The 26503-nt window shown below is 48.6% G+C and overlaps 4 protein-coding genes across 4 annotated transcripts; 2 read left to right on the top strand and 2 right to left on the bottom strand.

Moving 5' to 3' along the window:
* Positions 1-102: 102 nt before the first annotated feature.
* On the bottom strand, positions 103-926 carry DSM5745_05456 (uracil phosphoribosyltransferase; the record flags this gene model as incomplete). The annotated part of the gene is made up of 3 exons (XM_026747472.1): positions 103-536; positions 592-691; positions 750-926. 3 exons carry the CDS (start codon positions 924-926, stop codon positions 103-105), a joined length of 711 nt encoding a protein of 236 aa, XP_026603304.1.
* Positions 927-1337: 411 nt separating this feature from the next.
* Positions 1338-2603, top strand: DSM5745_05455 (uncharacterized protein; the record flags this gene model as incomplete). The annotated part of the gene is made up of 1 exon (XM_026747471.1): positions 1338-2603. One exon carries the CDS (start codon positions 1338-1340, stop codon positions 2601-2603), a length of 1266 nt encoding a protein of 421 aa, XP_026603303.1.
* A 1150-nt stretch (positions 2604-3753) lies between these two features.
* DSM5745_05454 (C2H2-type zinc finger protein) lies at positions 3754-6345 on the bottom strand (the record flags this gene model as incomplete). The annotated part of the gene is made up of 4 exons (XM_026747470.1): positions 3754-3895; positions 3947-4941; positions 4992-6124; positions 6210-6345. 4 exons carry the CDS (start codon positions 6343-6345, stop codon positions 3754-3756), a joined length of 2406 nt encoding a protein of 801 aa, XP_026603302.1.
* Positions 6346-21156: 14811 nt separating this feature from the next.
* On the top strand, positions 21157-25006 carry DSM5745_05453 (putative cell division control protein Cdc25; the record flags this gene model as incomplete). Its single annotated transcript, XM_026747469.1, has 3 exons — positions 21157-24324; positions 24371-24587; positions 24672-25006. 3 exons carry the CDS (start codon positions 21157-21159, stop codon positions 25004-25006), a joined length of 3720 nt encoding a protein of 1239 aa, XP_026603301.1.
* Positions 25007-26503: the final 1497 nt, after the last annotated feature.

The following is a 26503-nucleotide window of genomic DNA, read 5'->3' as shown; positions in this document are numbered from 1 at the left end:
CCCTATCTAGATCCTCTAATGATATCAGGAACATGAAAATGTATTTTCTTCTCTATGAATGCAATCAAAGCGAAACATCAACAGACAGAAACCAGCTTGGGACTACTTCCCAATCGCAACAAACAACCGATCCCCAATATCCCCAAGACCCGGCACAATCATGCCCCGCTCGTTGCACCGTCCATCGACGGCGCCCATCCACACCTCCACGCCCTCAGGCCAGCACTCGGCCGCCCGCTTAACACCATCCTCGGAACCCAGCACACTCAGCATGACAACCCGCTGCACGCCCCACTCGCGGAGAAGCTGGATGGCGGCCTCGGCGGTGCCGCCGGTTGCAATGATGGGATCGAGCAGAACGGCTACAGATGCAGCGGCTGTGTTGACGCTGTTGGGATCCGGACCGGCAGACGGGGATGATTCGGGACGGTTGTAGGGGAGATTATTATAGTATTCGACGGGCTGGAGGGAGAAGCGGTCGCGGAAGAGGCCGAGGTGGTAGATTGGAACGGGGGAGGGGAGGAGATCGTTTATTGCTTAATACTTGTCAACACCTGGTTGTTTGAATGGCGGCTGGAATCGGTTATATACCGTCAATCATGCCCAGTCCTGAACGGAGAATTGGTACCAGCGCGATGTTGGCGGGGTCAACCGTCTTCGTCTCATATTCGATGCCTAAGGGCGTGGAATCCTACTGCTTTTAGTACTTGCAGTATGTACCTGGCTAGGGTTAGGGAGCGAGTTCGTACAGTCTTCCCCGTGCCCACAGCATTCCAGCCAGCAAAGGCCTCCACGCCTAGAATCGTCGCGATTTCATTGACCAAGTTGCGGGTCTCGCGGGTCGTGGTTGAGGACGACCGCAGCTGAGAGACCTTGGCTTGAAGAAGGGGGTGAGAGGAGATGTGGACGTTAGAAGGAAGCGTCATAGTGGAAGAATAGGTGAGATAGTAGATAAGGCAGTGAACCTTGTATCTAGGGAGAGCTGGCGGTGATGATCTGACTTGACTGAGAAGATGAGGGGTAAGGTAAGATACAATGCAGGGCCAAGTCACCTGCCTCACCTGCAGTTCTTAAGAATGCATCCCCTGCGGCCTCCTCCGGCTTCATCTGCAACCTCCAGGGGCTTGCTCCTCCGCTGTCTCCAACTCTTATCTCGCTGCCACCCTGATACTGATAACCTGATAAGCAGGGCGATGACTCCATCTCCTCCGACCCACTCGCCCGGCTTTAGTCATGAGGCTAACCGGCGAAGCATTTTCTTCCCCTCATGATCTCCTCGCGGCAACAAAACAGACAGCAAAGCGCTACGCCATTGGGCGAGCGTAAGGATACCCGCGATGTCCTCGGACTTCGATGACCCTCGTCCCAGCGACAATGTGGAGGCTCATCTCCCCGAGACCCAAGCGCCGCCCCCGACGACAGAATCGGCTCCGCAGCGACAATCTAACGGTTACTTCGCAGACAAGCCCGAAGACCAGGAAGCATATCAAGCGCCAGAGCGTCATGTTTCTAGGTCCGAAAATGGACCGTCCACCGAATCGCAGCAGCTCTCTTCCTCCGCGACAACCCTCTACACCCTCTCCTACCTCATCTTCTTCTCCATCTTCGGCACCCTCGCCCGCCTCGGTCTCCAAGCCCTGACGTTCTACCCCGGCGCGCCGGTCGTAACAGGCGTGCTATGGGCAAATGTAGGAGGATCCTTGCTCATGGGCTTCTTCCTCGAAGATAAGAACATCTTCCGCGAGGAATGGGGCAAGCCCAACACCAGCAACGACAAAACCGAAGAATCCAAACGCCACAAAGCCGTCAAGAAGACGATCCCCCTCTACATTGGCCTGACAACCGGCTTCTGCGGCTCCTTTACGTCCTTCTCCTCCTTCATCCGCGACATCTTCCTCGCCCTCTCCAACGACCTCGTCTCCCCGGACCTCGCAACCGCAACCGCAACCTCCCGCAACGGCGGCTACAGCTTCATGGCCCTGGTCGCAGTCCTCTTAACAACCGTCTCCCTTAGTCTCGCTGCCCTAATCGCAGGCTCGCATCTCGCGCTCGGCATCAACCACCTCCCAATCCCACATACCCTCCCCTTCCGCCTAACCCGGCGCATCCTCGACCCCCTCTTCGCCTCCCTCGGCCTAGGCTGCTGGATAGGAACAATCTTCCTCGCGATCTTCCCGCCAACAGGGCATAAAGCCTGGCGCGGCGACGCCGTCTTCGCAATCGTCTTCGCACCCCTAGGATGCCTCCTCCGCTTTTACGTCTCACTATGGCTGAACGCGCGCATGCCCTCGTTCCCGCTCGGCACCTTCGCAGTGAATATCTTTGGCACCATCGTTTTGGCCATGTGCTATGATCTCCAACATGTCGGAAACATTGGTGCCTCTGCGCTAGTGAGTTGTCAGGTGCTGCAGGGTGTGATGGATGGGTTCTGCGGGTGCGCGACGACGGTGAGTACGTGGGTGGCGGAACTGAATGGGCTGGCGAAAAGGTTACAGGCGTATGTATATGGGGTTTCGAGTGTAGCTGTGGCATTGGGGTCTTTTGTGATCATCACCGGGTCGCTGAGGTGGACTGTTGGGTTTGTTGAGCCCGTGTGTGGGTGATAATCTAATTAGCTACCATGTATATAGGCCTATTATACGTACTCCGTAATGCATAATGTTAATGTTGGTAATCTCAGCTCAAGCTGTCCTACTCTGGTGTAGAGCCTAGTTGAATGGACAGTACGTCTACGCCATGCTAATATCAAGTCGAAGTCTTAGATAGCTACGGCCATGGTTCACGTATGCATAGAATCTACAACCTACAAGACTGCCTTTGAGAAAGGACCTACTCCGTCGAGTAGATACGGTACCGAACAAGATTCCCCGCCAAACCAACTTGCATTTTGTGATCAAATTACTTATAGTACAGGGGTACTACAACGCGAGCAAAGCAAAGCATGTGCAACTTTAAGTAGATATAAGAAAAAAATGAGATATGACGTTCTTTAGAAAGGAGAAAAAAGTCCAAATGATAAGGATAACAATAAACATGCAGAACAATGCAGTTCAAACCGATAAAGATAAACGAGCAACAAGCTGCTGTAAAACTCAAGGAACAAGGAAAGAGCTATTAACGTAACAGGCGATTCAAACAGACATTAAACAAAAAATGGCCCATGGTCCAAATGGCAGGCGAAATCAAAGAATATTCAAAAGTTGGAAAGAGGGAAGCGAAAGAAAATATGTAACAAGAAAAAGACAAGGTATCAATAGTCGAGTTGTAAGCTCGACTGGCAATCAGACAAAAAAGCCGGCGCGCACAAGAGGGTATGGCAAACCTCCCGTATTAGTATGTAGAAGGTGATTGAAAGAAAAACTCCATCATGTGCGAGAGAAGAACACACAGGACCAGCCGGGTGTTGGAATGTTGCCAAGAAGGAACAGCCCACGAAAACATGAAAATCACACCGGACTCCCGTGGGCTCTTGCAAAACCATAAGAGCAATATGCAGAAACGTTCAATGAGGAAGTCGGGAAACACCAGCAAGAAGCATTATGCGGCGGTCCAGGTCGTAGCATCCCAGAAAACAAAAATTTCGCCGCCTACCTTCTTGCATCCGTTCCCGACCAAATATTCCGAGATTGCAAACCCAAACATGCGTAAAGACAGACAGTAATGAGAGGACTGGGTAGGGACACCCAAGGTGTTGAAACGAGTGACGGATTAAATCGGTTGAGGGTTGTGACCCTTCATGCAAATGCAGGTAAGTTAGTATGCGGTGCCAACACTGGCAAGTGACTTTGTCGGCACAGCGTGAATAGGTTGGTCTTTGGCAACTCGTAGCGAGTCCTCGTAGCCAACCAAGGCTTGGGAGTGAAGCTTAAATGACTCGCCCATGAGCTTGGTAATACTGTAGTATGTTAGTTATACGGTTCACGATCCTCGAAACAACTTTACTTACCCCCAAACCACCACACCGTCTAGGATGTTACCCCATACACGGGCCACGGTGGAGCTGAGTTTACCACATGAGTCGACGGCATCGTCGTCGAACAGATTCCGGACCTTGTTGTAGATGGCCATCTCTGCCTCAGAGGCAGGCTCCTCGTCATGTTCCAGGCGATAAAGCCAGAGGCTGAGAATTACCATCAGGTCCAGCCCGCAAAGCGGGTGTTCGACACTCCAGTTGGTAGCAGAGGTCTTGGCAACCCAGTTAATTCCTTGGATGGCGGCAATCTCAATGCACTCAAAGCATGACTGGATGACCTTGTTCATCTCTTGGGATCGCTTGACCTTCTCGCGAGCGACAGTCATTGCAGCTGCAACTTCGTATGAAGAGTGGTAGCGCAGGGCTTCCTGGATGGACTTCAGGTCAACCTCAAGGCGGGCACGAGTGTTGCGATAGACGGCCATCGAGTTGAAGATGAGCGGGTGACCGTTCTGAGGAGTACTGAGAGGGACAACAATGGTTTCGGGCTCGCAAACCTCAAGCGAGTTCTCCCAGGTCTCCAATGCGAGGCGGAGCTTGTACTCAGTAACAACATCCTGAAGAGCCTCGAAGCTTCTCTTGTGGTTCCAGACCTGCAGAAACAGAGCGTTGATGAGAACACGGGTCGCGAACGCGCTGTAGCGGGTTTGATCGCCTTGGAAGAGGCAGTCATGGGCCTCACGAACGGTCATCGACGAAAAAGAGGCCAAGCTTCGGCGCCATGCCTCATCGTCATTGACATCAAGGTTCCACATAGATTCAGACGAGGGCAACTCCAAGTTGTCGAACTCATCAAAACTCATCGCGGGAGTGTGGTTGAAGGTCAAGGTGAGCATGCCGAAGAAGATGTACACAGCGTAGTAGGTGCGGCGGCAAGATTCATCCTCAATCCATTCCTCCCTGTTTGGCTGGCGTCCTCCACGACCTTCCGTACGAACCTTGAGCTGGTATCGGTTACCGGCAACCATCTATGAATTGTTAGCTATTTTCTCACACTAAGCGAGGCGATGCGACTCACATTGGCAAGGAGACTCTTGATTGAGCAAGTCCATTCTAGACCCTTCGGGTCGCCGCTCCAGCTCTCAAAGATCATGTTCAGCAGAGTGCTCTGCATAGCCCACAGAGGACACTTCCTCGAATCAAAGTTGTCTTTGTGCTGGAGAAACTGGTTGACAAGCATTTTGGATCCAACGTGAAGCATAAAAGCGTGTTGCCGTTCAAAGGTGTACAGAGCTCCGATGGAGAGGACAGCAAGCAAGAGAGGTGTGGAGGCCGTGGTGGGCTTGAACGACTCCTGGTGCAGGAATGGAAGATGGTGGTGGTATAAGTTGAAGTAAGTAGACAGATACTTGTTCAGCGCGGGTGTCGCAGGGAGCTGGAATGACTCGGGAAGCACACCCAGAGAGTCGGCAAGACGAATGCGCTCCACAATTTGGTTGCGCTCTAGGTCATTAGCAACCTGAGGCGCCTTAGGCAGCGTCAAAGCCTGGCTAGGTCCCGGCGACCGGCGGTAATTGACGGGGCTGACAGGTCCGGTCATCGATGGGTAGGGAGACAAAGCATTCGGTGTGGAGTTGCCCGATACGGGAAGGGAGTTGACCAGCGAGTGCAGCGACGGAGGCAGCGAGTCAGATACATGGCGGTCCATGAGACCGTGGGATTCTGCGGCATCCTGAGATACGAACGGCGAAAGGTGATGTTTCGCATCGGTGGGCGAAACCAACGAGTCCCAAGGCATTTGCGGTAACGTCGCATTGCCGGATAGATATGAAACGGGAGGTTCGAGGAGAGAACCACGTCCGGGGGAAAAGGAGCGATCGGACTCGGCGCGATCGTGGATCTGGCCGGTCACGGCGGCTGCAGCCTTATGTTGGAAATCTGTCATCAACATGGCTGCGGTTTCAAGGTCGACCATACCATCGCTGCTTGCCTCTATTTGTTCCAATGTTGTAGGATCAATTGTGACCGAGGGCTTGGAAGGGGCTGGAGAAGAAGCCTTGCGAACGCCCCCTCCTCCACGGCGGCGGCCCTCAGAGACGAGGGGGACGCCACCGTCTTTGGCATGAACAGTTCGGTCATGTCGAAGCAAGAGGTCTCTGCGAACAAATGTGCTCCTACACTTCAAGCATTTAAAAGGACGTTCCTTCGTGTCTATTCCACCTAGTTAGCACAATCTGTGACCTATGTTGAGAGCGAGAATGATCCAAGATAAAAAGAACCGAGGGACTGGACTTACGGGATCGCTCATGCCGGCTGCGGTGCTCGCTTCGGCTGAATGCGCGGTTGCAGAACTGGCACTTGTATTTCTTCTCGGGGGCGGTTGTCTTTTTGGCAGGCGAGTTGTTCGCCGTACTTGATGCGCTAGGGGCCATTTCTCAAGATGGTGTGTATCGCGACAGTCGGACGACCAGAGTTCTTAGCACGACAACGACGGCGCGGACAAGCGTGGTATCGTCCCGTTAGTGGCTTCACACCGGTTCTGAAGGCGGGCTGACGATAGGTATTCGAGTTGATGTCTGATCATTCCTTGGACGCGAAGAAACTTCGAGGTGGGATTATTCTAGGTGGAGGTCCAGCCACAGGCGGACGTGGGGTGCAAACACAGAGTGTGTGGCCGAAAGGCGGACAGACAGGCAACTCAGAACAGAATGTTGAAAGAGAGAGAGAAGAGAGAAAGGGTGTTGAATAGAGGGAGAGGGTTGGGAAGAGGAGGGGAAGAAGAGAGGAGAGGAGGGAGGAGAGAAGAAAAGAGGGGGGGATATTGAATGTGATGAGGAGAAAGTCAGAAGTGGGAGTGGGAGTGGGAGGCCGGGCTGGTCAAAAGGAAAGGGAGCGAGCGAGGGTGCGAGCAGGCACGCAGTCGTGGGCAGAAGAGTCGGGGCGATCGCTGGGTCGTGACAGTGAGGCGGTCTTGGTGGGAGAGGGGCTGTGGCCGGGAAGCACGGAGGGGGTTGTAAGCCCACGCACCGCCCACTCTTGTACCACGCGGCCAATCGCGGCATCCCCCGTCATTTCTGACTAACCGCGTGACGGAGCTAGGCGTGATCGGGCTAGATCGCGTGTCCAGCTCCGTTACAGATTACGAATAAAATACGGAAAACAAAGCAGTGCCAGCCCACTCCAGCCCACATGGACACTCAAGAACCCATCAACCCGGTTCTGCCGATGAACATATCAATTTTCAGGTCGAGTCGCGTCGCCTGGCCAAGGTTTCCTTCAATAGGAAGCTGTCTACAGAGGTCTCATCAGGCTCGAGCGCATCTCATCCGCCACGTCTCTTTGTGAGTGATCAGTCGCCTAGTACGGAGCATAGTCCACAGAAGTCATAGAAATGCATCTCACTGCTCAGGAACAGGAAGCCAGAAAAGAAAACATGATATAATGGGTACTATTGGGGCAAGCGCTGGCCCCTTGACATTCAAGATTCATCAAATTTGCAGCCGGCAATGCCTATTATTGGGCACTGCGTCCGATCCAATGCGCACAGTCAATCTTTGGGGCCCTCCCTTCCTTCTTTTGGTATACAGCAACTGTGATGGCTTCGATTAGGGCAGTTACCTGTTTGAAATCAGAAGCTCAGAATCCGCTCTCCATTTTCAAACATATCCGGGCTCCATAGGGAATCTTATCTATCCCTGTCTAGGCCTAGAACTGGATCACATCACATTTCCAGCGTATATATTAATAATAGCTGGCCTATCCAGAAAGGGCATCTGACGACACCCGCCGCGAAAACCTGGACGACGGCTGCGGGGCCGCCAACCAGAACATCATGACAGCTTCACCACTCTAAATCGCCCTGAAGATGAAGGCGATGATATACAGAAATTCTGGGGAAAGGGATGGCAGCCACACTCCAAGCCCAGCACCGCCGCTTGAAACCCTTCCAATTTCTGCGCCCCTCGTCAGACACAGACCCCTTTGCCCCTCCAACGACCAACAAGGATGATGCCACATGATTCGTGTAAATGCTCCTTTCATTTCCACCCGCACCGATGGGCCTATGATGTCTCATTCTTGATCTTGTGCATTTGGCGTCTTGATTATCGATGTTCATTTCTCAGCCCCTTTCTTCTCGAAAACGAGAGTCAGAACCGGACCCCTCCTTCCCCTCCATGGACGAGTCTGACTCTCTCTGGACAGCACCCCTCCAGCCCCTCCGAGCACAACCCCTCTGTACTCCGTAGTGTGTACCAAAGTACTTTGTCCGAGGCCCGCTATGCACCGATGACTACATCGAACCCGAGCGGGTGGGCCGAACCACCCCGTCAACTTGCTGCGCTCAACCGCCGTTCCAGAGTCCAGACTCACTCTATCCCAAAACACTTCGATTTCTTGTTGAAAGTGAAACAGCATCATTGACTTTTAGTTTATACACAGTCCATAGTACTACATTCGCCACGACCAACTGTCCTTTCGCTCGTCCACCGCCACCGTGAATTGGGGCCGCGATACTTCGTGTACTCCGTCCCGGACTGACGTTTTCGATCTCGAATCTCACGCCCACGCAATTGTGGCTGACCGAGACAAGGAACATCAGCCTGCCGGTTGACTGGATGAGAAACCCTTAGATCACCATTTCCCGGTAGGCTGCAGAGGCACAGCAAGCTGCAAGAGACGAACCACCACGCCACAGATTCTGCAGTTTGCGCCTTGGATTTATCGCGACGCCAGCTCTGTGCCCTTGACGGTGCATTCTTTCCAGAGACTAGAGTTGATTGGGCGCATAAAAATATCCTACATTACCTGGATGATCCCTGTATACATACGTGTTGAAACTTAAGCCACACTCTGTGCACCCTCTGGTTACCAGACGGGGTTAGACCACCGAGGACTGTGGCTGCGGCCTCAGCTCGGAGACGCGCTTTCCTTCCGGGCCCATTCTCAGGCCCACCAACATCTCAACTGAGGTCAGATGACGATGACGATGCTCCCGCAAGTTGTCACGTCCTGCCCCTCTTCCAGGATATACAGAGTATACCCGTATGACGGCATGACTTGTCAATTTATCACCAGCCTATTATCGATTCCAATACGGAGTACTCTTGGTCGATAGACGAATAAACTTTGGAGTGCTCTAGAGAGCAACTCTTTAAAGTACTACGGACTAAGCTCCATGGTGGGGGTGAACCCACCTTCAATATGGCATCGAACCCACTCTTTCCGATCAGCGAGGGTTACTCCGGAAACTACCTCGCTTTGACTGCATACGGGGCTTTTGCTTGTGCGCGTCTCACGCTCTCAGCCCTTACAGTAGAGTGTCCGTCGTCCGCATACTCCAAGGCGGATCATCAGTATAGGACATGCTGCTGCTTCCAGGATTTTGACCCTGCATCATAACTGACCGCTTGAATCTGCCTCCAGCTTTGATTGAGCATCAAAGCGGTGAATTGGCCTTACAGGTCCAGCCTCTGGAAATCGAACCCAGATTAACCGTGATTGGGATCTTGTTTGTCGATCTATTTTCCGACTCTGCAGCGGTCCGGTCCAGCCACTTTCAATATCACGTCGAGATTCAAGATAACAAGTCTCTCCGGCAGCGACACCGCGAGGATGAAAGAGCTCGAGTATTTGAGAAAGGGATACGCCATTAACTCAATCGATTGCCAGGCCATTATTATTGAAATGGCGTGCAGCCAAACCTCCATGTATAAGTCCGATAGATCGGCGCACGGGGAAGAAGCGGACAATAGTGCGAAAATCTCCGTGCTTCGCGAAGATATGATAAACAAAGGTACGATGTGCACAAATTTTGTCCATGACCGATCATTTCCTCTTCTTCTGGGACAATATCGCTGTGTGTCTTCTGTGATTCGATGGGTCTCGCGAACGCAATGTCTTGCTTGAAAGGTTCATTAAGCCTCAATAGTCCAGACAGGGATGAAGGCTCATATCTCTGTCCAAGTTTGTGGTCTGCACTCTGCAGCAATCCGTCGTGGTCCTTACTTGGCCGTTCGTTATTTATGATCCTCAAACAGACGATCATTCCCAAGGTCCTTGGATTCCAATGGCCTGGATGAAGAGAATGATTCGTGGTTTCATTCCGTTCTTCGCTCTTTATTTCGAAGCTTGGTCTCCACCGCATACCGTTGCAGGATTCAGGAACAGCTTCCCCGAGCACTAACGAACATCGGCAGTTCCAAGCCCAAACACTAACAAACCGTCTTGGCTCCCCCTTTGTCGCGGATGAAGCCATCCGCAGCTATTATTTCCACAGCGACGGTAAAGGGCCAAGGAACCGCGACGCGCCTTTGGGTTCCACTGTCACGTCGTCTTCGGAGTGGGACCCGTCTAGAATTTCTCGATGTTGGATTGTTGGCAAAGCCCTTGGACTCTGATGTCGGTGAGGCCTAGGGCACGTTGGGAGATACAAAGAATCAGTTGTCTTCTTTGGAGTTGGAGTTGATTCTTGACCGCTTCCATCTATACAACGAGAATACGGGATGCTGCCCAAATCCCATGCCGAGTCCTCGAGTCACCGATATTTCAACTGATAACACCACTTAGAAGGATAAAGGATCTCGACCGATCCCGATGAAGTTTCGACCCGAGTTCTCCCGCGGCATGCCCACTGTCTAGCAGAGCGTTTCCGTTAACAACGTGCCTCTGTCCAGGTGAACAGCTTCAGATTATGGCCAACAGCCGAGGCACGGTTTTGCTTATCGAGGTGAAATGTCTTGACAGCAACCTACACTACATATTATACGGAGAACGTACGGAGTAGAGGCAATGCAAGTTTGCAACTGATATAATACGGATATCGTAGGGGTGGTAGTCGACATATGTCTGACCGTCTGTGACCACCAAAATGACCACTGTGACGGTCACAGCAAAACAAGGTCGTCAGATCGGCGCTTGGCATACCAAAAGGGGTCTAGCTCCCGCGGCATATACTCGCACTAGCCCTAAAATGAAAGGCTGATGGCTTGGTTTAGCGCATTTTGATTGGTCAGCTTTAATCCACTTTTAGTCACGTGTATGTCGTCTCTGACCGTCATAAAAAACATTGACATTTCGCTGTGTCGGTCACAGTCTGTTTTGTGACGACATTTTACCATCCCTAGGATATCGCGACTCAAGCCGTTCTTTGAGGTCCATAATTAGGGCTGGGGTTGAAAGCCGACACTGGTGACTGGACAGGTCTCGCGATTTTACGCCGTTGTGCGCGGGTCTCGCTAGAGGCCTAGACTGGACCTAAGGATGCCTGGATCCTAAGGCCTACGGTCGCATAATTTTGCGATGCATCTACGAATTACAGGGCCCTTACGCCTCGCGTTGTTGGCGACCGGCGCTTACAACCATTATTCCAAAGCGCTCACTGTTAAGTGAACTGTTACAGATCCAGTTTTATATGGTCGAACCGTGGAAGTTACCCGCCGCTTACTGCCACCTGAGACTGTCCCATGGTTCGTTCCCGCCTCGAGATCAGTAAACACATGGCCATAGAGCAAAAGCTCATCCAATTAACGACTACACTTGTGTCCCTCGCTCTGGAGCTGCCATCCTGCCACTCATTTCCGAAGTATAACCCTGCGTCGCCAGCCTAGACAGAAAACTACATACGGCCGCGTAATAAGGGATGAAATCCCGGCTCTCTGGTTCACTAGAGCACCTAGGCAGCCAACTTTCGAGAAGCGCCCGGCTACGCCGGAGCCAGAAGGATTCTCGAAAGGTGAACCGGCTTTCTGTAACAACCGGCGTTTACCCTTGAGCTCCTGGCCAACGGCTTTGTCCCAGAATCAGGGAAGGGGGGCCGTTGGAACTTTATTACATCGCGAGTCAGCGTTGCCCTTTGTTGTTGGTTCTCGAGAAAAGGGGGAGGGGCGATTCGCTGAAGTTTACTTTGATACAATGCAAGACAACAACAGCGGATGAAAGAGCCAGGATGGACTCATCAACCTCAAAAATGAAGTCACCGCAGACTGAAAATCAGGCTGTGAATGTGATGTGTCGCTGACTCGCTTGTGCCTGGGCCAAGATGACCCCCTGATTGTGCAGAGCAGATCGGTCGATCCCTATCAGCGATCGCCTGCATGATATCACTGCGTTACTGATAACCTGATAGGGGCGTCCTTGACTTTGTCGATACGATGACTGTGACTGTCTGTATCAGCAGCTCTAGGCTTTGGAGGTCTACTCTGTAGATACTTCGTAGATGGGCATAGATAGGCAGGTTTGTTTCTGTTGCTTTGGCCTGGTAATAGATCCCCGCTCTAGGATTATGTACATGCGTACGCCGTATCGATGATAGTAGATAGTATACGGAATAGGTATCCCTACAACGTCGTCTTAATAATGGAATTGCTGCGCATGATAGATCCTATCAAATAACGATACTCGTCACTTCGCTGAGCCTTCGGCAGACCCACTAGGCCGCCCCGGGGCCTAGTGGGTTTGGCCGAAGGCTCAGCGGTGTGACAAGTAACTGTAAGGCTCTGCCTATCTGCTCGCATAGAGCAAACTCTACTCCCATCCGCGGCGACCCAGCGCGTATCAACAGCCAAGCCAGGCGTAAATATAAATCTAGACTAACTAGCATGCACTACCCCAAGCCATCGAGTACGCATCGCGCAATATACCGATATAAAGAGTCCAATAGCGGTTGATATAGTCGATATAGTTGCGAGATACTTGGTAGACATTTCGAATGACTCTAATATCGCTCGAGTAGTATCCTGTCCTCTATGGTATCAGAATCTGTCCGCATCCTAAGATTTCCCCCAGGTCACGCATCATCTATCCAGCAGATATATCTTGAAAAGACATGTACGTGGGGTAGACTAGGGTAGGTGGCTAGCATAAAACTGCAGTCGAAGCCTTGCCTTCAATGACCGAGGCTTTTAGTTTTCCTATGCGTCTAAGAGGTGGTGCCCTAGTCAAGGATCCCATACGCCTAGGTACTACCCCAGCTACAATGTAATCGAGACCCCAAAGAATTCAATCTAAGTGATCATGCATAGACACAATGTGCATTGACCGTCCAAGTTGGCAGATATCCTTTTGTGACGCGGACCTGCCTGAACGAACACACGAATGCGTGATCCTGGGACTCATCTTGCTTGCGTATCTTGCGATGCAGTGCTCATTTCAGTTAGCACTGGAGCAAATGTATCTTTCCGGCGAGGAAATTAAGAACGTCTGCATGCCCGAAGGACACAGAAGACGGAGGGAAATGGGTAATTACTCCGTATATATGCGCGCCCAAGATGGAGAGATGAGGCTGGACGAGGAAGGTTGTGCGAGGCAGCGATGATTCCTCGCCACCATGAGCTTGGGACGAACTGGGTGGTACTTCGATCTACCTAGGTAGCCTGGCGCATGGTAAAGAATGGGATTTCGGGCTTGCTGCTCCGTGTAAGTAGGGTCTTTGGTATGGAGGCAGTCAGTATGGGCATCCCGAATCTGACACACCATATACCAAAGAAATTGTTTGCATCTCGCCTTTTAGAACTGTGTGTAGTGCCCTGACTGCGCATATGGTCGAGTCGAAGGGCAGGCTGAAGGTGAAGAAATGGGAAAAGGAAAACTGGGAGTTGCGCATGAAGGGCACGGACACGGACACGGTCAAGAGTGATTCGGAAACAGTGCGGACATACGCCCGTGTCAGGAATCAGTCTTATCTGGAGGCGTTCCTAGCACGTAGTGTAGAAACCTGGAATCTCAATCTAGCGAATGATGTCCCGCTTTGGTGAGCATATGTTAATATGTGTCAGTCGGTAGATTAAACCTCGCTATTAAGGCACTTAAGTCCAAGCTTGGAGGCCGAATAAAAGCGCAACTGCTCAAGAAGAGTCATGATGTTGAACGCAAACTTCTTCTCCCGGCATGCTCGAATGGCGCGAATACTCTCCCCTTGGACGAGCCATGGGCCTCTCAGGCCTGACATCAGTCATCAGAGATTGAATGCGATACGAGGACATGATGCCATGTCAGCACCGAGGCGTGTCCGTTACATCCCGGGGGTAAAAGCCTGCGAGTGTGAATAGAGAAAATTCTATTGAAGTAGATATTGTTGATCGTATCAACTCGTTGAGTCATGTTGGATCAATCAACCCCAGCAGCGGGGAAGGTTTTGCTCTTGGTAGAAAAAGCGGCTTAGAGATTGAGGTCGACGAGGCGTGGATCCTCAGCTACACCCCTATCATGCCCTCTTGGGAAAAGCCATGGGTATCATTTCGGGCGGCTCTTCTAGCATTTGCGCGCTGCGTGATGGCGAAGCAGTTGATACACTCTTTGCAACATCTGTGGCAGTGAACGGAAAGGCAATGGCGGCGATTAACAGGGTAGCGCCGAGCGAGGATAAGAGAAGAAACTATGGCATGGTTAGGACTTGACTATCGCGTGGAAACCCTATCAATGGGTATCACAATGCTCTTTGGCAGCTGTCACATGAGGCTTGAAAAGCGACTGAAGAGAAAGCTGCCTTCACAATGCCTTACCTATCTATAGTACCTGCTATGTTATTGACTTTCTCTTCGCCAGACAATAGACAAAACTAGACAGGATAAGCGTGTGAAGGTTAAAGGTTTAGTGACACTATGTTGGATTAAAAAGGGGGTAGATACTGGGCACGCAAAATCCAGCCGTGGCTTCTGCGGTTGTTTTACCATTCAAAGAAAACCTTCCCAGTACTGATGACCGGCAAGACAACCCGAGACATCGGTATGCGATTTCGCATGGACGTAGCTGAAAGCTCAAGTCCAGAACCTAAGTACGTAAAACAAGCGGAGCCGGTTTGTGGAGCGTTCAGATGACAGGTGAAACCTGATGAATTATGAGGCTATCAGGCTATTGCCCGCAGTGGAGCAATCTAGACAGCAGTATAAGTTATAAGTTGAGTATAACTCATAGAGCACCGAGATGTCTCGATATACTTGTCTGTTCTGAGGTAAAATCTGGATAGAGATTAGCCAGTCTCCAGCGGACCGCTGTAGGCTTAACGGGTTTAGGATTCCATGTCCAGTACTTCTAAGAGCCCTACACCTGTGGCTTGCGTAGCTAGCAAATAAAATGAGTTCTCAAGTAGATAGGTGGTGAGTCGATAACAATGGGACTCTTTTCTCAGTATGGCGTACACCCTTTGGCCTGCATAGAATCGAAATGAATCTGTCCCAGAATTCATACTATGAGCCATTGCAGCACAAGGTGGCTATTGAAATAGGTGGGTCTTGATCGTATGCAGGCCAGATGCAGTAGGGTAATAACTGCGGATGCGCAGAAGACATTAGACGCCTGGTGCCAGATGTCGCCGAAGGGGCTTTGACAATGACACTGGAGTAAACGAAACGCCTGCAAGTGCTGCAGACGGCCCAGGTCGATGTTTGACCAAAGCAAGGAAGGGTCTGGATTGATGCCTCTATTGGCTCGGCAAAGACGATGTGGTAGCCGATAGGTGCGGTCCTTCTAACTTGATATGAGAAGTCTATTCAACGAGGACAGTAAGGATATGCTTTCCCACGGAGCTTCGGTTCCGGCTGAAATAAGGTTGGAGGAGGCGCTTCGGAGTCGAAGGCAGCCTGAGTTTTGACCACTGGCCCGTCGGACACCCGTGAGCGCGGCGTCTTGGAAGAGTACCCGGATAAATCAAGGGCATGCATATATTGTATCGTGATATTAGTATGCGCCGCCAGACGATCGTAGGATGTTGTTGATTGGTGGATGCGAGAAGGATTCCTAAGAGACGTCAGGATTCTCATCGATTTGATTACTTCTCAACTGTTATTCGTTACAGTCAAAAGGAATAGTTGCTTGGTTCCCAGGGATCGATAGCAAATTGGACGAGATTATCGACGAGACAAGGATGATATTCCTGGTGCGGTGCCTGGGCGTCGAGGCTATGGCCATGTGCGGATAGGCGCGTGGCCTGACCTGGAGTACCATAATACTAGCGATCCTATGAGAGCTAAAGTCCCGAAGCAACTCGCTGTTGATTGCGAGCCCGTGAAATATACGATTGATGATAGAGAGGCAGTACTCATAGTACTGGGACATAACGGTGGATGTGGGGCACGGACGCCCATTTTGACAGATCCACGGCGTTGAATGACGGATCCCTCCGTTCTCCGTTACCCTGCCGCATGTGAGGAGTATGTCCTATTATATTTGGCCTATGATCGAGCTCGTATCGTTCTTGGATCTTGATATCGGCATAACATGAGTAACATCCACACGGCAAGTTCCTGTTCCCGCAGCGCGCGATGTTCCAACTTCCAGTCGTACCTCACGGCTGGTGGCTCCACTGTACCAGGAATCGTAGCGTCGGCTCAGGGCTGCATAGCTACCGGCAGGATCGCCATCCAGGCTCGAGTATGGGGAATCGGGTAACAGGCCATCAGGCACCGACAGCGCTGAATGTTCAAGCCTGGGGTTCGGATTTGGGACCACTTCTTTCATTATTGAGCGAAAAGAGTACACTGTTTGTAACGCCGTAGATGCCAACCCAACGTGGAAAGAGTCTCGACTGCTGAGTCAGACAAGCCTCCATCTAGGTAGGGATGGTAAAATGTCGTCACAAAACGGACTGTGACCGACACAGCGAAATGTCCATGTTTTCTATGACGGTCAGAGACGACATACACGTGACTAAAAGTGGGTCAATTTTGACTAATAATCAGGCGCCTAGCCCAGCTAATAGGCTTCCGTATTAGGACTAGCGCTTTTTTATACTACGGGAGCTAGACCCTTTTAAGTATGCCAAGCGCCGATCTGACAGTCTTGTTTCGCTGTGACCGTCACACTGGTCATTTTGGTGGTCACAGATGGTCTGCCTAATGAACTGGATGACTTTCTTAGCGCGACCGAGTGAATTGGATGACTTTTTGACAAAAATGGCCTAAAGAAGTTTAGCGCCGCGTTTTAGCTAGTAATTATAAACCTATAAAAAAGGCTTATTAACTAATAAAACACCACCACGGCTAATATTACCTTTTTTATTACTAAGGCCTTTACCCCTAAGATTTTTTAATATTTATAAAGTTAGTAAAACGGAAAACTTTACTCCTAAACTTTTTTATTAATTTTATATATATTACTTTAATTTTACTATAGCGTACTTTTTTAACACCTAGCATTTAAAAATAATTATTTTTAATATAAACGCCGCCTGGATTACCCTGTAATAACATGCTTAAAACTATAAGTATTTTTTTAATATTTTTAAGGCAAGTAAGAATATTTAGAATATTAAATATTATTATCGCGAAATAAAAAAGTGTAAATACTAGGTTTAAATTTAATAAACTATAGTAAAGGAACCGCTAAAAAAAAAGCTTTTTTTTATTTAATAATATTTAGATTATTTATATAATTCTTATAAAAAACCTTAAAAAGGCGCTATTTTAATAAAATAATTAATCCCTTTATAAATTAAGTAAGTAGTAAATGGCGTAATAACCTCCGCAAAGGCACTTTAAAAGGTAAAAAAATTAGCCCATGGTTATAAGCTTGCAGTACGCCATAGTTATAAGGTTTAAAATAAAATTAATAATATAATTAATAGTAATAAAGTTATCTTATTTAAATAAATCCCTACCTAGTTATCCCGCTTAATAAATAAGGATTTTAATAAGTGGTGGTATTATAAGATGTGCTTTAATATATTTACCTATTATTTTATTACACCAAGCGCCTTTATATAAGGATTTAAATATTATTAAAGATTTATGGCGTTAAATATAACTTTTTAAAAGGCCTTATAAAATATATAGTTGCTTGTGGCTGGCTTGCTTAATAAAAAAAATTATATATTTTTTATAGTAATTATAGTTATTCCTAGTAAGTTAAAGGACCACTAAAAATACTTTATTTATTATTTAAAAAGGCTATATAAAAATAACTTAAATATACCTTTAATTATAGTTATTTTTAACCGCGGGAAAGGCTTTTAAAAAGCGCTAAAGGGTAAATTAATAAACACAACGCGCCTTTAGTGTGTATAATACCTTTATAAGAACCTTAAGTAATATTATAGCAGGCGCCTAAATAAAATAGTAAGGCGCCTTTTTTTTTAATACACGAAGGCTTGCTCTAAAAATAAGTTTAAAATTTTAAAAGGTTTTATTAAAATATAAAATAACAAGGCGTGTTAATATATTTATAATAACTTACTTATTAAGCGCTGGGTTTACTACACCATCCTTATATTAAAATATAATTATATAACTTTAAATATTATAAAATTCCTAAACTTTTTATAAATTTACTATTACAAGCTACTTATGCTTAAGGCCATATAACTTATATAAAAAAAATTTATATTAACCTTTTATTAGCGCCGCGGGGCCAAGTTTAAATTAACTATGCTTATTAATTTTATTATAGGCCTTTTTAAAAAAATAAATACACGGGTAAAAAGATTATTTATTATTATATTAAGTAATACTTTTATAAAGGTTAAATATAATAAGTATAAATATTTAGTTAACCTTGCTGCGCAAACCTATAGTTATATAAGGTGGTAAAATACCTAGTTTCCCTGTGGCCACGCGCTGGCCGCTATATATAAAATAAGAAGGAATTAAGATAACTTTATTTCTAACTATTACTATATTTAAAACTATAAAAACACCTACACTAGTATTTTAAAGCCTATTCTTAGTAGCTATATAGCTAGGGATTTTAAGTATAAAGCGCCTTTATGTTTAATACACCGCGGGCGGCCTAAAATAAAATAAATTTAAAAATACCAAAGCTATTAAAAGCATTAAAAAAATTAATTTACCGCCGCCCGGCGCGGGATAATAAAAAGTGTTTATTATAATAAATGTTATAAACTTGGCCATACATGGTGTAGTTAGGGTTACCCTTTATTTAAATTTAATTAATATGTTATTATTTTAGAGGCCAGCGGGCGTATAAAAACTTTTTATAATCCTTAATATATTATTTCTTTACCACAAACTCCTACGCCTTTTCTGCCTTAAATTCCTACTCCTACGCCTTCTACGCCTTTTTTACCTTAAATTCCTACTCCTATGCCTCCTCCGCCTTAAATTCTTACTCCTCCGCCTTAAATTCCTATACCTATGCCTTTTCCACCTCCAGAGTTAACACTAAGTTCTCCTTTAAGCTTTCTATATAAACCAAGACCTTTTTAAGTCCCCCCTAAATTTATAAAGTTAGATCTTCCACCACTTACTAATAAGGAACTAGAAGAGATGGCGGAGAAAAAACATAAAAAAAAAAAATAATATAAGAAATTAAAGGCTGCTTGGCTAATAACACCAAGGCTAAATATTAAAAAACCACTAAAAAATCCTTAAAAAAAATATTACTGGGCGTAAAGAGTTATCCCTATTTTATAAAAGTTTTATATAAAAAAAATGCCTGGGCTAAAGTATTAAAGCTTTATAAAGCTATACTAAAATATATTATATAATAAAAATATTATAATAGCCTTTAATATTAAGTTTATATATTAACACTACTACCTACCTAATATTTATAAGAATCCCTGGGATTAAGGGATAAATATTAAAAAGTTTATAAACTATTATTATTTTAGTTACCTTTGCTATAACATTAGCTTTAAATAGCCTTAATTTAGCCATGTTAAAAAAAAACTAGCGGGTGTACAAGGCCTTTACTGCAGCTCCCGCTATAACCGCTATAATTTATACTTTAAATAGCTTTAATTTAGCCGTGTTAAAAAAAAACTAGCAGGTGTATAAAGCCTTTGCAGGCGTGCGGCGCGCGCGTAAAGTTATTTATTTTAAATAATTACCTTTTTTTAAATTAACTAATAAGATTCCTGCATTTTATTAACGTAAATATAACTTTTAAATATTTAAAATAGCTTTAAAATGCTTAGTTTAGTTAGGATTATAAAAAATTAATTTTATTAAACAAGGGTACTATTTTGTTTGGCCAAGGTTAAGCCTTAGAGAATAATTTTACTAGTAAATTACTAGGTAAGTTGTGTGACGGGGCCGAAACAGGGCTTTGTTAGAAAGTCATCTTGTTCACTCGGTCGCGCTAAGAAAGTCATCCGGTTCATTAGGCGCAGACGGTCAGACATATGTCGGATCCCACCCCTACATCTAGGAACCTTTGCGTTGCGGAGACCCTGTGTCATGTTATGCCGCGGATCCTGCTTTCTGACTCGCAGCGAATAAGAGCGGACCTGGTTAATGAATCTTATTGAACAGGATAGGTCCGCAGAAGCTGCTCGTCAGTGGCTATCATGTCGCTAACTGTACACTTGGGAGTTGGGAATCAACCGTTAGCGAGGCTCTTGGCGGTTGGCGTGCAAACGGCTGGGATCCGAGGATGAGCCATTTCCTGTCGATCGAACAACTGTCGTCACGCCGTGTACTCCGCCAGTAACCCCGTGAGTGCGCCGTGATATATTTCTGTTCTGTATACTCTCCGTACTACCGTAGGTAAGACCGAACGGAACCCTCGATCTTGAATCTCAGACTCTGTGTGGGTAGGGCTCGTACTGGGGCTGGGGAGCATTGTTCAATCGGAGGCCGAGAGTACGTAAGTCCTGGTCAATGCATCGGAGATGCGCCCTCGACAAGGAGTAGAGTCTCAAATCAGCCCGTTATTGGAAGAATAAGATGAGAGTTCTCTCAATTTTGATGGAAAGAGAGACAGCTCAGCTCAGGAGATGTAGTGCTAGTGAAGACTGAAGCTGAGCAGGTTGCTGGTGTTGGTCGAGATGATGAGCGTAATATTACCGGCAGACGTACGGTACGGTCATGCCGAATTGCTCCAGAGGGCTGGTCGGCCTTGGTCACTGCTGGTCCTTGCTCTGAATGCTCATCCACTCTCTGTCCCCCAGTGCCCACTCTCGCTGCTGCCAGTCTGAGTGGAGGGCCGTCGACTCGTCCCTAAATCCCTCCTGATTCTCCCTTTCCACCTTTGCCCTCGCCCTCCTGTCCTCGATTCTTTCTCATCTTCTTTCTATCAGACCGACCCTGATCGCTTATTGTGCTCCTGCCACCTCCCGCTCCCGCTCGAGCGTGTCGCTTCACCCGTCGTCCCTCTCGCAGCCCACCTTCGGCTCCCCGTTTACCGCCCCTCCCCCTCAGACCTACCCCGTCGGTTGCCTGCCTCGACATGAGCAACGCCCTTTGTTGAGTCGATCAGCCTCCAGCCGCAAGGGATGCAGCAGCCCCTGACTGCTTCAAACACACTTTTTCGATCATTCGCCCGCCTTGGTTAATCGCTGCGGCCATCCGATGTACGGAACTCGCGTCCTCGATCCATTGGCTGTCGACCAGGGATCAGCGCCGATGAGCAAGACAAAGGCTTTGGTCACTGCCTTCGAGAAGTTCGAGTACGATTACCCCGAGAAGCCGATGGCTAATACTTTGGCCCCGAGAAACCGGAGCCGCGGAGGAAGCCTGTCATTTTCCCAGAGAGACATCGTGACAGACCACTCGCCTAAACGACATATACCCCCCATGAAGTCGCCTAGCCCGGAGCCGGCGCCCGCACTCTTTGTGCGGGCCATGTATGATTATGATGCAGATGATCACACAAGTTTGAGTTTTAGACGTGGGGATGTCATTCAAGTCCTCAACCAGCTCGAGACCGGCTGGTGGGACGGTGTCATCAATGGCAACGTTCGGGGCTGGTTCCCCAGTAATTACTGTGCCGTGATTACCGATCTGGGCGAACTCGAGGGTCACGTATCACAGGTTCACCACGAAGACGATATCAGCGCGGATTCGGGTGCTGGCGAGGATTTTGAGGAGGAGCACGACGATGGTGCCGAATCGCCTGCAAATGCTCGCGACTCGCACCCGATCTTACCTATTGAGGGAAATGATCCTCCCAGTCAGCAAGAGGAAGCGGCTTTCTGGATCCCCCAAGCGACTCCCGATGGTCGCCTATTCTATTTTAACACACTTACCGGCTATAGCACCATGGAACTGCCCTTCGAAAACCCATCGGCTAACGAGACTGGCCCATATGACCGTAACAACTTCTTCGTACCTGACCAGACTCGACCTCCACCGGAGCTGATGGCTCGTGGGTTTGAGCGAGATGAAGACGACTACGATGGCTCGGCATCCGAGGCGGAGGGCGAGTCGCTTATGCTTGCTTCGCACGACTCAATGTCTCGACGACGCCAGTCATTTATGGATGGGGTTTCGCCTGCCACATCTTTGGATTCCTTACACCCGCCTTCTGCAACCAAATCCATGAATGAGGGGAAGAGTCCTCTTGGGCGAAGCCCTAACAGACTTTATGGTTCTACAGGCGCAGGAAGCAGCACTTCGATCTCAGAACCCATGCACAGGCCTTCGGTTTCATCCCGAGTTTCTCAGCATTTCTTCGACGATAATACATCATCGCCTATCACCTGGTCCTTGCTTGTGGACAACATTTCTAACTCTGTGGAAATCTACCGGCAGGCGTTGTTAAGTGGCGATCGCGCAGAGTTTGTGCGAAAGGCCGAGGACATCTCCGACCACCTGCGTATGCTCTTAGCGGCTGGCTCTGATACCACTGATAACCACTCCGGAAACCCCTCGATAATTTCCGCCAATAAGCCTCTGTACCAGCATTTCCGGGATATGATGTCTAAATTCTCCAAGTTGGTCCTTTCGTCGCACATGGCTGCTGCTGACTGGCCGGGCGCAGATGCTGTCAACAAGTGTCTTCAAGAAGCCGACGGCGTTATGCAGGGGGTCTATAATTACGTCGAAGTTGCAAGAAATCAACGTGGCGATTACATTCGTCGGATAGTTCCCGGTTTCGTGATGGGTAGTGCCTCAGGTGGCTCGTGGCAGAACAATGGTGTTTCACTAAACGACTCTGGCCCCACGTCATTCCTGGACCAAGACGGTGCGGACCTACGACCCGAGCCAAATGTTCCTTTGGAGCCGAACGTCGTGGACCATATTGATGTCCTTCGGAGGTCTTTTGTTGGTACCATTCGTCGCGTGGAGGAGCGGTTGACCCTCAATCAAAAGAAGATTGTTACCGTGGCCGAGCATGAAGAAATGGGCGAATTGATCGCCGCAGCTGCTGTCAAGGTTGTTGAGCAATTTCGCCCCTGGGTTTCTGCCGTTGAATCAATCAATTTGGGACCTTTGGGAACCAGTTTCCAGAACCCTCAGCTCATCGATTTTAGCTCGCAAAAGCAACGAGCTTACGATGCCATTGCTGACTTCGTTGTTAGCTGTCAGGCTGTTTCGGCGCCGCTCGGCGACGAATGGGCGGAACTTCGCGGTGACTCGCTTGAGGATCGCTTAAATGCCGTCAGGGGTGTTGCCAGACAACTCGAGAACTATGTCTCTCAAATTGGCTTCTCCCTTTCGCTCCTTCTTGAACAGGTGCCCGAAACGACCAAGTTACGTAGCGAAAGTCGCATCGGCGGCGATGCCGATATTTCTACAGGTCTGCATAGCCGCTCTGAGTCGCGTTCGACCGAGATTGGTGTGCCGTCGGCACATCCTCTCGACGGGTCCCCGGAGAAGGTGCGTCGTAACATGGACAAAGCCCAGAGGTTCTTTGGACAAGCTCCACCCGCCGCCATAACAAGAGAGCCTATCCGAGAGCTGGCCCGCGAGCCCGAAGAGACGCCGTGGTACTTGAAGATGGATCACGAAGGCGAAGTGTTCTACGATACCAAAAATGAAGTGCCAACTCTCAAATGTGGTACATTGGCGGGTCTGGTAGAACATTTGACCCGCCACGACAAGCCCGATATGTCTTTCAACAGCACCTTCCTCCTCACCTATCGCTCTTTCACCACTGCAGGTGAGCTTTTCGAGATGATCATGCAACGATTCAATATCCAGCCTCCTTTTGGTTTGAACGCCGATGAGATGCAGATGTGGGTAGACAGGAAGCAAAAGCCAATTCGGTTTCGCGTGGTCAACATCTTGAAAACCTGGTTTGAGAACTATTGGATGGAGCCAAATGACGAGTCACACATGCAGCTCCTCGAGCATGCGCATTCCTTCACCAAGGATTCAATTGCCACCACGAAGACCCCTGGTTCTACTCAACTTTTGACGGTCATTGAACAGCGTCTACGGGGTCAGGATACTACTGTCAAACGACTTGTGCCCACGCAAGCGACGCCCGCCCCGACTCCTATCATCCCCAAGAACATGAAGAAGTTAAAGTTCTTGGATATTGATTCCACAGAGTTCGCCCGTCAGCTTACCATTATCGAGTCGCGCTTATACTCGAAGATCCGACCCACGGAATGTCTGAACAAGACCTGGCAGAAGAAAGTTGGGCCTGAGGAGCCTGAACCCGCCGCTAATGTGAAGGCCCTGATTCTGCACTCGAATCAGCTTACCAATTGGGTTGCTGAAATGATCCTCAACCAAAGCGACGTGAAGAAGCGAGTGGTTGTCATCAAACATTTTGTCAATGTTGCAGATGTATGTTTTCCTAACCACTTTGTAAAACACTGCTAATCTGTACTAGAAATGCCGGGCCCTGAACAACTACTCCACATTGACATCGATCATTTCGGCCCTCGGAACGGCCCCTATTCATCGCCTTTCCCGCACCTGGGCTCAGGTCAGTGGGCGCACGTCTGCCATTCTAGAACAGATGCGCAGGCTTATGGCGAGTACCAAGAACTTTGGCGAATACCGTGAAGCTCTCCATCTCGCTAATCCGCCTTGCATTCCCTTCTTTGGTATGGAACCTATACTCCTTCACCCTAGACTCTTCGTTGTGCTCTTGGGATCTGCTTGTTCCCAGTTAACTAATCCCAATGTAGGCGTGTATCTCACGGATTTGACATTTATCGAGGACGGTATCCCATCGCTTACGCCCTCCGAGTTGATCAATTTCAACAAACGCACCAAAACGGCAGAGGTTATCCGTGACATCCAACAATACCAGAACTCGCCCTACCTCCTAACCCCTGTTACCGAATTACAGGAGTACATCCTGAGTAATTTACAAGGGGCGGGTGATGTACACGACATGTACGATCGAAGTTTGGAAGTGGAGCCGCGAGAACGAGAAGACGAGAAAATTGCGAGGTACGCCACCGGTGGTAGAGACATGAGTGCCCTGACTTTCGGGACTCTGCTCATGTCATCGCGATGATCCCCTGCTTCAACCCTTTGTTTGGACCCAATACCGTCTTCCTTCTATTTTCTTGGCGATACCCACTCCCTTCTGTTTCCTCAGAATGTCCGTTTATGGATGATCTTGGTTTGATTCGAAGACTAACGGACTGTGCTTTTTGCTACGTAGACTTCTTTCTGAATCGGGATTCCTGTAAGGCGCCAATCCACGTTTGCGTGACACGGGGCGACCCTGTCACCTTTGGCTGGACAAAGAACGAGTCGAGCTTCGGAAAGCCGAAAAGGGGACGACACGACAGCCTATCAGATCTCCCAGCAGCACCCGATACCGCGGGCTGTTCCTGGTTTCCTTCAACTTGAAGTACTGCAGCTCTGCGCATACGGCGGCTTCCGAAGAATATTCCATCAGTCGATTTCTGCAATCCTTCGGACCTCCGACCAACGGGGTGTATCTGTCAAATTGCCCCCACCTCCATCGATCGGCGCAATTGTTGGCACTGCTTTTGGTCAAGAGGGTGCCATCAAACACGTGCTAGCGATGTCACATTTGGATCGTGTGAGGTTGCACTCAGGAGCATACCACAAACGATTGAGAATGCTGCCTGTCCAGCAGGAGAGGAAGCATCGACTCTAGCTTATGATCCAGTATACCGGGCAACGAGATTCCTTGTCCATCCTACCTTATGTCTACCATACACCAACCTGCAGCCCTGTCACCACCACCGGTGTCGCTCCTTTTGCATCGCCCAAGCGCAGACCTGCGATGCTTATGTTCATCATCTAACTGTATACTCTTGACGACTCACAGTTTTCTACATATCCTCTGACTACCTCGATCCTGAACGTACCCATGCCTATCTTACGATGTATATTGGCCTTCGGCTTTTACTTGTCATTCTTTCCTTTCTTGTAGAAAGTTTTCCTTGTTGATGCATCAGCCAGTCTACTGCTGCTTTTGCTTTTGTCCTGTCATGAAGCGCAGTTCCGGCCATCTTGATGCTTCTAATGATTGTTACGACGCAAGATACCTAGCGCTCTGCATGCGCTGTCTTTGCTCCCGATTATGATTTCTTTTTGTCCATCTTCTACTTCTTCTCTGTTTTATTCTACGTACATCACCTTGTATATTGCTGGTACATTTAGGGTTGTATCCAATACTACATATTACATTCTTATTTTCCTGTAAAAGTTCCATGCTGCTCAGAAGTAGAGATGTTTGCCTAGGAAAATATAGCCTGGTTCTACCGTTATCAATGGATTACTGCTGGATTCGATCAGCCCTGAATTCCCAGTCTCCCTCCACTATTGTTTGCTATAGGCATGATGTGTTATTGGACAGCGGTTCATGTCTCTCGATGCGCGCATTTAGAGGAGTCAGGTGGCCATTTGTATCATCTACGAATACGGTGGGTACATCTAAAGGAAAAGCGGCCTGAAGAGGGAGAGAGATCATCGCATCGTGATATCATTCCATGCATGGTTATATTTTTATCATTATCTGATACCTGGAGGCGAA

The sequence above is a fragment of the Aspergillus mulundensis genome, assembly GCF_003369625.1.
Source record: "Aspergillus mulundensis strain DSM 5745 chromosome Unknown scaffold_5, whole genome shotgun sequence".
In the NCBI taxonomy this organism is placed as follows: Eukaryota; Fungi; Ascomycota; class Eurotiomycetes; order Eurotiales; family Aspergillaceae; genus Aspergillus; species Aspergillus mulundensis.
Note: the sequence above shows the minus strand (reverse complement) of the source record. Positions and strands in the feature narration are given on the sequence as shown.